Here is a 14,765-nt window from a genome sequence, read left to right as displayed (position 1 = left end):
CAACCGCGAATTGGGGGGGGGGGGTCGTGTCTTTTTTCTTGCGGAGTCTGGTATATGGGGATCGGGCGTGGGCCTTGCGTGTTGGAGTTGGAATTGAGTTTCCTCGTACTGGATTTGCGGCCAGGTGGGTGAAAGGGGTTTAACCCTGATGTCTGATGTCGGGAGGACTGGACATTCAGGGTGTGTCGATTGTGTGGTTGTGTGGTTGTGGGGGAGGGTGGCAAGATGATGAGAACGCGAAATCCACGACGCGGGTTGCCTCGGGGGAACGCGGTGTGGGGACTGCAACTGTAAGTGATCAGGGACTGGGAAACCGACAGTGTCAACGACGACAAACAGTCCAAGATTTTACAATTTGTTTTACTTGATTGGATAAATATCGACAAGGTTGCATACTTATATTCCACCCACTTCTAATCTCAATAGTGATGCTCATTGAATTCGCAGCTTCTGTAGAAACGGAGTATGCACAGATGCTTGAACTGGGAATACGAAGACGTAGAAAGGAAAAAAAAAAAGGAAACATCGTCCGGGAAAATAAAACGCCCACTTTTTGGTATCCAAGAAATCTAGAACGAGAATGGATGATTTCGTAACAGGAGCAAATCGGAAGCCTCAAGCCCAAAAAGACAGCCGTCTACTCAGCCATCTCCTCGTCATTGCCCTCGCCATTGCCCCAGAGGCCCTCGATGTTAAATTCCTTCGCCCACTCCGTGACAACCTGCACATTGTCCACAGGGCCGGTGCTGGTCGCGGCCTCTGTCGAAGAACCAGCGACGGGCAGGGCAGGGGCATTAGCCCAGCCCTGGATGCGGCCATCGCGCCAGTCGTTGATCACAGTCATCGCAGCGCTCTCGACGTTCGGGATACCGCCTCTGCCCAGACGGCCACGCTTGCGGGCCACCTGTATCAGGAAGTCGGTGGTCTTGTCACCGGTCGGGAAGAGGGAGGTGATGCCGTACACCTCGAGCATCTTGGCGATCATGTTCTCCGAGGAGGAAAGGCGCTTGATCAGGAGGTTGACCGCAGGAATGGGGTCCTCGATCTGCTTGGGCGGGATGGCGTTGAGCAAGATCAGGCGGGCCTGCTCGTTCTCCTTGGACTTTTTGGAGGTCTTGCCGTTGGCACTGGGGAAGACGATACCGGGCGAGTCGATCAGCTTCAGCTTGTTGTCGAGCTTGACCGAGCGCATGTTGGTGGTGACGCCGGCCTCGGCGCCGGTCGGGCAGGCATTGCTGGAGCCCTTGTTGAGGCGTGCCGTCAGGGCGTTGATCACAGACGACTTGCCGACGTTGGGGTAGCCGATGACACCGACAGAGATGGACCGCTTCAGCTGCTTACTGTGGGCGTAGGACTTGAGCGCGCGGAAAAGCGTCTCCGAAGTGCCCTTGACGGTCAATTGCTTATGGTCGAAGCTGTGGGCGTTGGGGGCGCCGTTAGAGGCCTTGAGTGGGAGGGTGGGGAAGTAGCGGCGCAGGTGGACCAGCCAGGCCTTGAGGACTGGCGGAGGGACAAGATCGATCTTGTTGAGGATAAGGATCAGTCGCTTCGAGCCGGCATCGGCGGCCATGATCTCCCGCTCCACCTCCCTCGACCGAGTGCCTTCAGGGTCGCGTGCGTCGAGCACGTACAGCACTACATCAGCCGCATCCGTAACCGTCTTGAAGACCTTGTCGAATTGACGCCGTGAACTCTCCTTGGTGGAGTTCTGTGCGGTGACCAGCGTGGGGGCATCGTCGAAGGTCACTCTACCCTCCTCGTCGTCCTCGTCCATCTCGTCATCGTCCTCCTCCATCTCCTCATCCTCGCTCTCATCATCGTCATATTCCGCAGCCCGGGCCCGAGCCGAGGCAAGCAGCGCCGCCATAGGGTTTGAGTCCTCGCCATCGGCATCCATGTCATCGTCCAGCAGATCGTCCGCAACAATGTCCACACCCGCCTGGTTGCCACTCTGGGCCTGTTTAGCCTCGACCTTGCGAGCCCGTGCCTCCTCACGCATGCGCTCTTGCTCCTCGGCCTTCAGGCGCTTCTTCTCCTCAATATCGTGAAGGAGCTTATCCTTGAACGGGAAAAGGTTGGGAATGCCCGGGTCCTTCTTGAGCTTAGACCGCCATTCCGGGTTCTGAAGAATATGGTGTTAGAGCCGTCTTCAACTGCGATGTTGTTCTGGTAGGAAGAATTCATTGGCTCAAATACCTTCTTTGCCAGCTTCCTATTCTTCTTCTGCTTTGCAACAGCGGACTTCTCAATCTTGTGTCTCAGGCGGACGGGCACCCGCTTGGAATTTTTGCCTGCACCGAGTTAGCAACACAATCTGAGATGCCAAAAACTGTTCATAAACATGAGAGCCTCACCGAGTCTGACCATTTTGCCTGTGAGCCTGTTCTAAGCAAGTAGAGGCGAAAAAGGTACAAAGGTCTAGTGTCTATTGCTCCGCGAACTCGAGTCGAAAAAGTTGAGCGCCAAGATTTCGATAAGCGGACAAACATTAATGCCGATCGCCGATACATGCCGGCGGGACAACTACGCGATTCGGTAATGCAACCGCCGCTCACGACATCAAGCAGATTTCAAACATCGTCCTTTTCCCATTCCTTCCCTTTGTAAAGACATAGACATAGATTTATTCTCGCGGCTTCCTACACCTCCTCCTCAGATCCTTCCTCAGCTACCCGATCTTCCTCTTCGACCTCTGGACTCAACTTTAATCCCTCCGACTCATCTCCCCGCATAACCCCTCCCCCGCCATGTCATCGGCCGCGACACAAACTTTTTCTGCGCCTGCAGAGGTTCACACCTTTGATGGCCTTCTTTCTGACTTCGATGGCACAATCGTCGACTCTACGGATGGTATATACAAGCACACTCGCCCGGCCCTTTGCGACGAAGCCAGAAGCTGACTCATAACCCCTCTTCGAACAGCCATTGTGAAGCACTGGCACCAGTATGTCGATCACTCAAACCTCCCGGTGATATCGCAAGACTCCCTCTGATACTATATCGCAGAATCGGCGCCGAACTGGGCGTGGACCCCAAGACCATCCTAGCAACCTCGCACGGCCGCCGCAGCATTGACGTGATGGGAGTATACGACAAGAGCAAGGCCAATTGGGAATGTACGTCCGCGCCTCTGCACTCCCCACCATAAGCCCAACCCTTTTAACACACCCACAGACGTAAGCTACATCGAAGGGCGTATCCCGCAAGAATACGGCTCCGACGCCGTCGAAATCCCCGGTAGCCGGGATCTGCTCGATGCGCTGGACAGCTCCGCCGCCAAATGGGGCGTCGTGACGTCCGGCACGCGCGCCCTGGTTGATGGCTGGCTAGGCGTACTGGGCCTCACGCACCCGACGCACCTCGTCGTCGCCGAGGACGTCGAGGTGGGCAAGCCCGACCCACGGTGCTACCAGCTGGGCGCGAAGAAGATCGGGCTAGAGGGCTCTCATAACATCGTGGTGCTGGAGGATGCCCCGAGCGGGATCAGGGCCGGCAAGGCAGCGGGGTACAAGGTGATTGCACTGGCGACGACGCACTCGCTTGAGAAAATCCGGGAGGCGGGGCCGGACTGGATCGTCGAGGATTTGCGGAGTGTTTCGGTGAAGGGCGTTGTGGATGGACGGGTTCAGATTGAGATTCGGAACGCCCTGCAATAGGTACGTCATGCGGAACTCGTGAGGGTGAGGGTGTAATGCAGGGGCCAGGGTCTTGTCGGCTCCGGGCAACCTGGGTGGGAAGGGAGTTTGGGTGCAGATGGGTGAGTTGCACGGCATGATGGTGCGGGCGCCCTGCGTTTGGCTTGAGTTAAACGAGCGCACAGGTGGTACAGGTGCGCGTTTAGCTCCATTGGGCTTTGGGTTCCTGGCTGGTACCTACCTCCTCTCTCTCTCTCCTTCTCTCTCCACCTAGTACGACACACGGTGCATTACCTTACCTGCCTTGGGCTTGTCGATCATGTACTTTTGCTGTCCTCCGCGCGGTACCTTTGAACATATCATACTGCAGGGGAATCTTCAATATCCTTAGAAGAGAGCAAACCACAATGGAATCTCGGTTTCATGTATGGACATTGGGCTGCTGATCGCGAATCGTGTACGTACTATACAGCTTACTACGTACCTGTGGAGCCCGGCCACTCGGATTGGTCCAGAAGAACGGTGTTGAATTCCCTTCTGGCGGCGTTGGAAGGTAGCACGTCTGGCGCGCCCTTGACACATCGGGGAGCGGTCCTTCAATTCCGACCGACAGGCCAATGCCGAGCTAGGCCGAGACCCCGCCTCCTCAACTCTACTCTCAGAGAGATACGGCGTGACGAATCAAGCCGAACGTTCCAGCTCCGGGGACGACGCAGTCTTTGACAACATAGGCAAGAGCCTCGAGAGCCCCGGGCGCCAGATGTAACTCTATGCGGGATGCGGTACGGGCATGATGACAGCAGGCCAGTCCGGATACCCATTGATTAAACAGATGGTGACTCTCGGGCTACTCGCCGTGTTTCACTCCAAGCCCTTCCAACGACGAAGGTGGCGCACCGCAAGGACCATCCTTGCAGCTCCCACCGCCAGCGGCATATTCTCGGTGTCTGCGGAACGAAGGAGCCAATCAGTCCAATCCGAAGGTACATACTTTACAGGAGGATCAGCTGCACATCCACCCCGTCAGCCCCCGACCAGCCCCGGCCACTTCCTGCGAACAGTAGTTCAAGCAAGTTTGGGCCACCCCTGTACCCGGGTTCAAATGACAATCTGACCAGATCCATCCCCCGTAGGCATGATCCGGACGTCTCGGGGCCGATGCGCGGACGATAAAAGCCACAGTATGTACGGTTCGAGAGGACCGTAACTCCAAGCGCACCGCATCGTGGGCCCCGGCTGCTGTACGGCTGCAACTGCACCTGCGAGAGAGCGCACGCTCACGAGGGAGACTATGCCTAGCAACCAAGCGCAATGTTCGGTGACCATTGATTGGGCCTGGAATCCAATTCCCAATTCCCCGCTAGATCTTACAGGTCCGGCCGACGAGCCCCAGCTTCGGGAGGCAACGCAAGGCAAGACAGAACCAGAAAAGACAGAGCCGAAGAAAGTGGTCCTGATTGGACACAGGACCATAGCCTGCCCCGCCGCTGAAGGAAGTAACGTGCATAGGATCAAGCTTCCCAAATGGTCGTGACGCAGCAAGTTCCGGTGAGCAGTCATGCAGGGGCGGGGAAGAAAGGCGCATTCAGCGCACAGGCCGAGAGCTCGCAGTCTCGGGAATCTTGAGAATCCCCCGTCCAGCGATCCACGGAAACGGTTGGTCCGAGGAGCGCAGGAGCGCCCCTCGAGCCAGCCCTAATGATAAGGGCTTACAACCGGTCCTGTTTGACCGTAATCGACTCACAGGCCTCCGACTCGAGCGCACCAGTATGCGTGATGGTGAGTGCGGCGGCAATGCAATATCATCACGTACAGGAGGGGGACATTTGAGCAGGATTCTTGGCTTTGCTTTTTCTTTGTGCTGGTCCTGATTCCGATCTCGACCACAGCATCGGAACGCGCTGAATCGAACGGCACGGCAGCGAGCCCTGCTTCTCGCGCGGCGCATGCAGCTCGAGTCCCGAGTGTGGCGGGTCGGTCTCTCTACCGCCCTGTGGACCGTCAGATCCGGGCAGATCACTTGGCTTGCATACAGTCGCTGTACTGTGCCTGTTGCGGAGGGCCTAGACGGAACTCGGGCAGAGGCCAGTGGCCTGCGGCCCTGACAAATATTTCGTGTGCCAGCATCGTCTGTAGGAGGATGCCTGTGCGCGTTACGCACCGCCACAGGCTGAACGTTCAGATGTGCCGTGCCACACCCCAAGGGGGCCATGGGTGGGTGCCATTGGTAGGGCCGGTAGGTTTGGTCCCTGGACAGCGGCAGACCTGTCACATTTCGAGGGACGGGCTCCGGGCCTCAGTCAGCCACTTCGCCTCCTTTCTTGACTTTTGTTGCGGGCTTGCGAGACCGAAAAACTCCGGGCTCCCTCTGGACTTGACGAGTCAAAGCCCGCCTGCAGCGCCGGGTCGAGGGACATGACAATGCGAGGGGACTAGGGGCGGGGACTGGGAGGATCGGAGGTGGGCGGTGCGACATGCGCGGTCGATCTGAGGATCCCCCAAGGAAAAAGTACGAAGTCTGTGGCTGCCGTCACACGGTCAAGGAGCAAGCGACAGGTCGGGGAATTCTTGGGGGATGCTTTCTTTTGCGCCTGTGCTTTTTTTTGCCGAGGGATTTGGTTACCGCAGTGCGTGGGCGTAGGTCGCTGGGCGATACTGTAGTGGAGCATACGGCGTATACATCATGTTACAGGCGTGTATGGAGGACATTTGAGATTGCTCGTTCTACCGCAACGGCTCACGCCAGATCCCATCAATAGTCGGATGGGGCATGGGGGATCCGTGCGTGCAGATCCTTCGAGGGGGAAGTCGGGCAGTTCGTGCACTGTTGGGTTGGGGGACTCCTTTGTTAACGGGGTAAGTCGAGGGGTAAGTCGACTTGACTAACAGGAGTTAGTGCCTAGCTAGCCTGGTCCCGTCGATCGTTAGTCTTGCCGCCCGAGAAGGGGGGGCGGAAGTGGTGGGGTGGTTACTTCCCCCTATGGAGACATTCCATCACACGATGGACAACGTGATGATTTACGGACGATGCTGGAGATGACGGAGAGGACGGAGATCACTGTGCACCGGGCCCGTGCCGAGTATGGCCCAGTCGACGCACGCCATACACATCCTGGACCATCCCATCTCGGACTGGCGTGTCCATAGTTCATCGTTCCCGAGAGGACTATCTACTTAGTATAGGGGGAGGTAGTAACGAGGAGCATCTCGGAGATTCTCGAGCTGGCTGAAACAATAGTCGACGGAACTTATCGACTAAATCGACGCTTGCTGCAGTAGTTCCCACAGCACCTTCATGGTTCATGGTTCATGGTTCATGCTTTTTAGTTGTCGCCATGTGCGCGGTGGGTTCGGTGGAGATCCGACAGCTGCTGAGCACAGAACGTCCTCCTCGGCAGCTCCCTCAAGCCCACAGACTGTGATTGGCAGCACTGATAGGCGCCCTCCTGCACGTGAAGCTCTTTGTTCACCTTCGATGACGGTATGGTATGATATGATCATCAACAGCCAGGCGATCGCGACAATGGCCTATAGAATGCGCTGTTGACGTGGTCCTCGGAATCCATCCCTGATCTCCCATACAGCACAACAAGGTTTGTCGGGTGCAGAAGCACGCCACGTTGTAGCACGATTGACACGAGAGCGGAGCCCAGGCAGACCGAGTCTGCAGATCTATCTCCAGCCCAGTGCACGAACGGCGTAGTTCGTGTTGGACGGGACCCAAGTTCCCAAAGTCCCACGCTCTCGCCCCCATTTCGGCTACCCCTCGCCCCCTCTCTTGCTGAGGAGGTACGTTGGCGGAGAGGGTTTTCTCCGGGGAGGGAACAAAAGAGGAGACGGTTCGTGATCGCGGCCCACCCCTTGGGCCCGGGGGATTCCCACTGGCTCATCGAAATGATCACCCGGAACATGGAGCGTTGGATGCCCATGCTACACCCGGGTCAGATCCTGCGCTGAACGAGGCAAGCGGGCTCGTCGATCACCGGGCGAAGTGGGATGAACAGAGGTAGGGGTTGCTGTGTGGGCGCTGAGGCAGAGCGTCTTCCGTTGGGCCGGGCCGGTCTTCTCATTCGCATGGTCATGGTCACGGTCATGGTCGTGGTCCTGCTGATTGGTATCTACAGACACAGAGACCCGGGTCGACTGGTAAGGACAGGGCGGAGTGGAGGGCGTCCGTACGACAGAATGAGAGTTTGGGATTCGCATATCCGGAACCAGGCCGACTCCATAACTTAAACTTTGCCAGCAAGGATTGCCTGTACAACGTTTTTGTGTCAATTGCCCCGGCACTCCCTACGGTGTGCTCGCCCAGGGCATCCCGCCTGGGTCGGCATGGACATCGGACAGGGGCAGTGATGCCCCCGGCAAAAGTAAAATTCCCTCGTTTGAGGAACCGTTCAAGTGATTCATGTGGTCTGTCTAAACTGGAGGAGTGGAGAGTCGGTGTCATGTACGTCCTGGGACGTCGGAATGTCGGGGATGCGGCAGAGTCGAGCATTTTGGCGCTCACTCCTCCGCTGGGTACAGTATACACCGCAGAGAGACCTCGGCAATAGCTTCTTCCCGATTAAAAGGCCGTAGGCTGGTCTGGTAACAGGCCAATAGGCCTAGGCTCCGTATCTTTTCGAGTCGCCTCGAGGCTGGCAGCTGCGAGCTAGGGTGGGGGAGGTCGCATGTGCGCCTGCAGGTGGACGATCAGGAGATCCTCCAGACTCCTCTGATCTCCCGATCCTCGAGAACTCACCAGACCCGACAATCAACGACCAACCAAAGAGGAACGCAGGTGGACGCAGTTGGGGCTGCGGCGTCACCCCGTGACTTGTCGTGCATGGAGCCTCTCTGCCCAAGACGTTTAGCGCCGTCGCGACCAGGGCCACCCAGATTGTCGGGGCAGATGGCGCAGAGATGGTGTCACTCGATGCGGATCAAACAATGATGGCAGCCTGGAGGTTCATTGGGGCGTGCGTTCTCCGTACAGACTGAAAGAGCTGAACAGGTGTGTCCAGTGTACCGCGTCCAGCGTCCGAGCCTTCTCCGTACGGTCTAGGACAGAAGCAGAAAACAAAGCTCGGCACATCCTGAGTGATCGACGGGATCTGTCGACTATTGATGTTTAGCTGGGCTTGGCGTGCTGCTGCCATGCCCGCCTCGCTAGCTTCTTTGGGCTAGCGAAAGGGGTCCGGGCAAAAAGCATCTGCCAGCGTGCTTCAGGCCTCAATAGTGTGTCGACATCATCGGGCTCCATCGGCCATCCCTCTCTCCCCACCAACCCCCCTCTCGCAGGGCGATCGCGACGCATCGTGCCCATGGCACTGAAAAGGAGGTGGTACAAATCGAGGCCGGGGAGCAGAGTCCGATCGTCCGACCCAGCCGGTTGGTCCGGGGACGAGGAAACATCTCGAAACATGGCCAGACGATGCACCGCCCTGCTTTGGGGCGCTTGGCTGTACCGCCCCTTCTTCCTGCGAGTCTGGGCCGACGCAGATGATACCGTATGGATTCTATCCCCTCTGTATACTCCGTATAACTACCGAATATGGCATATACAGGGTTGCCCCATGCAAGCTGGATCACCCGTGACAGATGGACCGATGGACCAAGTGGACAAGTGGGCAAGGTTTCAGGTACTCCGTAGACACACCGGGAGCGGACCGAACAGTCGGCCGTGACCTGACGACGATTCTCTGCATCTTCTTCTGAAGGGGGTTTGCTTTTTGCCCTAAACCGAGATGACGGTTATTCTTCACGGAGGATTCATTCTCCACTCCCTAACATACCTCCATCAGGTGCCGTGCCTTCACTATGCCGCATTCGCTCTCGTCGTGGTGGAGAGATGATTTTCGGGGCCTGTCTGGTGGTTGGCTACACGACAGGCCACCGGCTGGGATCAGACATTGCGCTAATGCAGGAACTGTCCCGCGGCTGGCTCTGTCATGACCAAACCCGATTTGCGGGTTTACCCCAGTACTGCGTACGGGGGGTGAATACACCGTACACGCCATCCTCCGCAGCTCGTATAGACGGGGACGATTTCTGGGATATCTGCAGGCTCTGATAGGACTGGCTTGAGAAGCGACCGAGACCCATGGGACGGTACCCGTCGAGGTTATCATCCCGCCCTCCACACGTAACCATGGTTCCATTGTTGACGCCGAACTCTGTACCTGACTAGAGAGAAACGAGGGTTGGAGTTTACCTCCTGATGGGTATCCAGCGAGGACCTTAACCTCGTTTGGGCCAGTGGGTCATTCTTCACAGCGCCAGATTCGAGTGATGCAATTGGTGAAAGCAGTTGCCTCATAAAATACCGAGTCCCTTCTTCAAAAATACCGACTTCAGGCGGGCCGGCAGAGGGGCCGAGTGGCTGAGTGGAGCCTAATTTCAAACAGCGGTTGATCAGACTCAGTCCGCTGATTGGTGCCAGCGATCCAAATTGGAGAGATCCAATTTGCTTAGGGCTCATCGACAGACACCGATGCTCGGGGAGGAGAGCTCCATGGCGCTGGGAACTGTCATGAACCCCCTCGTCGGAGACCCATCGCCTCTGCGGTGTATACCCATATTCCCCCTCCCCTGGAGGCCGTCCCCCTTCTCCTGCAAGCCACTGGACGGGAGGTCAGAGATCTTGCACGCTCGCCACGGGGTGCCCCCCGAGGCCCAGCCCGGGTCGGAATTGCGTTCTGGGCCCGATGAGGTGTGACCTTTCGCAGGTCGCAGCAAGCAGTCGCAGCCAGCAGCCAGCAGGGCCGCCACCCCCTAGAACCGAGCGGGTGGTAGCGCGACTCCACGAACCAGAAGTGGGGAGGGGTTATTGTCAGCCCGATTTGGGGCCCGTCACGGGAGTGAAGAGCGTTGGGGTCTTTGGTCGGTCACGGCATTACAGGAAGAATACCAGAGTACTGTACGACTGAATGGGTGTGGTAGACGATCAGATCGTCTCGCCCGAGCGCAGTCCGGCTAAACCCTCGTCGATACCGGCAAGCGTCCAGGATCCCGCGAGGCACAGATGAGGTACCGAGGAAGTACAGATGATCTGTGCCCGACAGTAGCCTGTCATAGAAAAAGTGTGCTCGTGGAGAAGTACCAAAGACTTTGTTCGTAGACAGATATCTTGTCCCTGCTCTACTGTACGGAGCATACTCGGTAGTACGCGGTTTGTTTACATGCTACTGTACTCCGTACTAGACGAATAGAGATAAAATACAGGTGCCCAGATCGTACCGCAGCCGCCACGACCACGGCGCACCTCCCCCAGTCTTCCCGTACCGCCCCTTACCACTCACTACTGTACTTCTCGAAAAGCCCCGATCGCAACTCCACCGCGCTTCTCTTTCCACCTCCCCTTCCCTTCTCCTCCTCCCTCCTCTCTCCTTCACATCCGCTCTTTCCTTTCATTCCCTCTTTATTTACCTAATCTTCCGTCGTGACGTTCCTTCGCTCTTTTCTTTTTCCTTCAGCTGCCATCTTGGTCCTCCGTCTCTCCTTAATCAACAAGGCTTATATGCCTTCACCTGGCTCGTTTCTTTTTCCACCCACGTCCACCCACACTCCTTCCAGACTCGCCACTCATCACACCCTGCGCTCTCCATGATATAGCCTTCCTCGCACCTGCGCTCTTCTCCTCGTGCCGCGACCTTCTTTCCTTTAGAACCCACCGGCTTCCCCTCCCCTCCCTCCCCCTTCTCTCTCTTCCCTCATCTCCTCATACAACATATCCTCCCTCGTCCTCGTGCTCTTCATCCTCCTTCCTCTCTCCCCGTTGCGGCCATGAGCTATATCCACCCCTCATGGAACTATCCAGCCCATTCGGGTCTCCCAATGGACCACACCCTTGCCTACGATCCAACCATGGTGCCGCCGCCCATGATGCACCATCCCATTGACGGCTATCTCTACCCCCATCCGCCGATGGAGATGCTTGACTATTACCATCAACCCATCATGGACTACGACGAATACACAGAAAACCTGTCGCGTCCCCGCTTGACCAAAGAGCAGGTCGAGACGCTAGAGGCCCAGTTCCAGGCTCACCCCAAACCCAGCAGCAACGTCAAGCGCCAATTGGCGGCTCAAACCAACCTGAGTCTGCCCCGAGTTGCGGTATGTCTTGGTGCCAAGGCGTGACATGGTCGATGGGTTGATAACATGCTAATCGCTGCCCGCTAGAATTGGTTCCAAAATCGACGCGCCAAAGCCAAGCAACAGAAACGCCAGGAGGAGTTTGAGAAGATGCAGAAAGCCAAGGCCGAGGCCGAGGAGACGGCGCGAAAGAAGTCCGAGACGATCGATCAACTCTCCGAGTCTCGACAGGCGTCTGCCTCCCAAGAAGAACCCGAGCGGTCCCCAACCCCCAAGCAAGAGACGACCACGACCACCACAACCAGCACCGCCGCCACATCGACATTCGAAGACAGCAATGATGATGCCAAGTCAAAGAAGCACCACAAGACAAAGAGTGAATCTGCCAGGGATGCCACATTCGCGTCCCTGCAGCGGGCGTTGAATGCTGCATGCGCTGCCCGTGACCGCTTCACAGGGCGACGCGGTAGCAAGCATGAGTCTACACCGGAGGAGGAACCCGTTTCTCCCACCTCCATGGCCCCGCCCAGCAAGGCCTCCAAAGCACAGGAAAACAAGATTCAGGTGGCCGCCTACAGTACCGGCTACTCAGACTGGCATAACAGTGAGGAGTCGGCGTCGTGGGCATCACCCCATGGCCAATCCGAGACCAATTCCTGCCAAGCACCGCCGGCGGCGCCGAGTTCCTCGCACTCAGTACAGCAGAACGTGGATGCCTTCTCGGGAGCTCAGTTTCGTCCTCACAATGAGGAGTGGGCAAAGCACTCGAAGGATCAGCTCTCTGTGCACGGCATGGGCCCTGATGCCAACCTCGGCTACAACAACAACATGCAGTACCCGATGGCCTTGCAGACTCCAGACATCTCCATGATCCGGCGTGAATCGTCCGGTGCGCTCACTTCCTTGGATGGGATTGGGATCCACACGGGCGAGTCGGGGATGCCGCAGTCCACAGGCCGTGTTGGAGAATCCTCATGGAAAGAAGCCGGAAAGGAGCTTGATCTTGCCGCACGGCGAAAGCGCCCGCGTCCTGCTGCCATTGGCACCTCCAATACCCGCTCCCTGGCTGTCTCGACTTCCATGTCTTCCCTCTCTCCAACTAGCCGCATTCCCAGCTCTGCCGGCGCTGGCAACTCGATGAGGCACTCGAAGTCGACGCAGAGTCTGAACTCCCGGTATGCGGGTGTTCGAAAGGCGTCGGCTGCTCACCGCTCTCCCCTGAACTTCACCTTTGCCGAATCTGGGTCCATGAAGGCCAGCAAGGCCGAGATGCTGCGCCCGTCGGTATCTTCGACCACCTTGGCTCCGCCAACCCCTTTGACTCCTCAAGACTTCCAGCACTTCATGCCTGCCTCGCCGACTGATAGCAACTATTGCCTTTCTGCGCATTCCACAACTCAATTCCTCCCTTCCTCGCAGCCGATGCAAGTGAACATTGCATCGCCGCCCACCACGCCGCTCGATATCTACTCCCCCTTCGCGTACCAACATGTCGGCCCGCCGATGTCAGCTCCCGCACAGGTTTCTACTTTTCCCGAGTATGTGAGCTGTGAGCCCGTGCCTATGACGGCCCGGAGCTGGGCAGACACTGGCTCCCTCTCCTCGCCCGACTTCCAGAGCGGTCTTCAGGTGCCCCATTCAAGCACTGTCTCGCCCATTGGGTTTGAAGCAGTTGTTGACCACCCTGGGCATGCCTTCGGGATGGAGTCCGTGTCTGGCTCCCCTTCTTTAATCTACTCGATTGAAGACACGGACCTCCAGGGCTCTGCGGATACCGGTGAGAGGAAGCAAGCTGAGTTTATGATGCACGATTACTCCGAGCAGCAGGACCCCCGCTTTTCTGCCCACCACATGGCGCACAAGACGAAGGGCTATACGTTTGCGAACAACACGACCCCGAGCAACTACCCTTCATGAGAGTGTTGCGCTCCCTACACGCCCCTTTCCATCGGGATGGGATGGCTTTGAATGAGAAATGTGCCGCGATAAATATGCTTTTGTTGGTCTAGGACGAACCGCTACGCATCTTCCCATCCCTCACGCAAGATTTTCCAATTCCTCGTTTCTTGATTTTTATCATCCCTTTTGCCCACCCACGGGTGGTCTGTCTATTTCCCAACCTGCCGTGCGCGGAAAACCGCAGTCACTTTGTCGAAGGCTGTCTCCTACATATCTTCTTAACTGTCTTGTGTTTCTTTTTGTGTCACTTGTGTCTCTATTTGGTGTTGTTCCACCAGGGTTTTTTTTACATATTCGGAGCATTCTGTGCATTTGTGTTTATTGGCCTGGGATGTTCTATTTGGTGTCTGATACGATCTTTTAATTCTGCTGGCCGTCGATGCTCGAGGCTTTTTATCTTCTCCTTGGACTACTTGACCACCGCTCTTGATTTTCTTCGTTGATTCTTACACTACCTATTCCATGTTCTTCTGGGGCGGGCTCTTTTCTTGGATGGAATTTGGACTTGCATATTTGGCTGCATTTGGCTATCTGATACATACTGACACGTACCGATCTATACCTACGTTTTCTCCAGCACCCGACTTCTGCTCTCCTGTCACATAATCGAAAATAGGGCGATGTCTACAAACTGCAATATGCAATATGCAATATATTATTTTCTCTCCATGGCCTTTCTTTATCCGCATGTAATATCCGAGCTTCCCCGACTCGCAGGCGAACCGGAGGCCCATTAGCCGACACGGCTTCTGCAGGGGCCTCGATTGGCTGTGCCCTGCGGCATGCAAAGGCAGTCGAGGCCTCTGGCCGCGACTAATGCGTCGTCACTCCTTGTTAGCACCGGCTTACTTTCTGTTTAGTCTGATGTTAGCGGTCAGCCAATTCTTCCGCCTCTTGGCGCGGAACACCACGTGCGTTGCTCCGTTGGCCGTCGCTTCTCCGCCCACCGATTGACCCACCACGGGGAACTTCAACGTTCCTCGCCTCCAGCCGCCGCGGTATAAAAGCAATGGCACTACCGATCTTTCGGAAGAACTCATACGGGATCCGTCTGTCCAGTATCTTCGGCATCGTGGAACTTTGTCAACCTGC

The 14,765-nt window shown here is 56.8% G+C and overlaps 4 protein-coding genes across 4 annotated transcripts; 2 read left to right on the top strand and 2 right to left on the bottom strand.

Annotated features, from left to right (window-relative positions):
• Positions 1–637: 637 nt before the first annotated feature.
• On the bottom strand, positions 638–2,367 carry N7482_007347 (GNL3/Grn1 family GTP-binding protein; the record flags this gene model as incomplete). The annotated part of the gene is made up of 3 exons (XM_056689472.1): positions 638–2,122; positions 2,197–2,291; positions 2,355–2,367. 3 exons carry the CDS (start codon positions 2,365–2,367, stop codon positions 638–640), a joined length of 1,593 nt encoding a protein of 530 aa, XP_056541901.1.
• Positions 2,368–2,747: 380 nt separating this feature from the next.
• On the top strand, positions 2,748–3,656 carry N7482_007346 (HAD family hydrolase; the record flags this gene model as incomplete). Its single annotated transcript, XM_056689471.1, has 4 exons — positions 2,748–2,850; positions 2,923–2,944; positions 3,007–3,116; positions 3,175–3,656. The coding sequence occupies 4 exons, from the start codon at positions 2,748–2,750 to the stop codon at positions 3,654–3,656; spliced, it is 717 nt and encodes a 238-aa protein (XP_056541900.1).
• Positions 3,657–11,402: 7,746 nt separating this feature from the next.
• N7482_007345 (uncharacterized protein) lies at positions 11,403–13,631 on the top strand (the record flags this gene model as incomplete). The annotated part of the gene is made up of 2 exons (XM_056689470.1): positions 11,403–11,735; positions 11,802–13,631. The coding sequence occupies 2 exons, from the start codon at positions 11,403–11,405 to the stop codon at positions 13,629–13,631; spliced, it is 2,163 nt and encodes a 720-aa protein (XP_056541899.1).
• A 909-nt stretch (positions 13,632–14,540) lies between these two features.
• N7482_007344 (uncharacterized protein) lies at positions 14,541–14,744 on the bottom strand (the record flags this gene model as incomplete). The annotated part of the gene is made up of 1 exon (XM_056689469.1): positions 14,541–14,744. One exon carries the CDS (start codon positions 14,742–14,744, stop codon positions 14,541–14,543), a length of 204 nt encoding a protein of 67 aa, XP_056541898.1.
• Positions 14,745–14,765: the final 21 nt, after the last annotated feature.

The sequence above is a fragment of the Penicillium canariense genome (assembly GCF_028826845.1).
Source record: "Penicillium canariense strain IBT 26290 chromosome Unknown utg000004l_segment0_segment0, whole genome shotgun sequence".
NCBI classification, from domain to species: domain Eukaryota; kingdom Fungi; phylum Ascomycota; class Eurotiomycetes; order Eurotiales; family Aspergillaceae; genus Penicillium; species Penicillium canariense.
The sequence above is the reverse complement of the archived record's forward strand: the minus strand, read 5'-3'. Positions and strand labels throughout refer to the sequence as shown.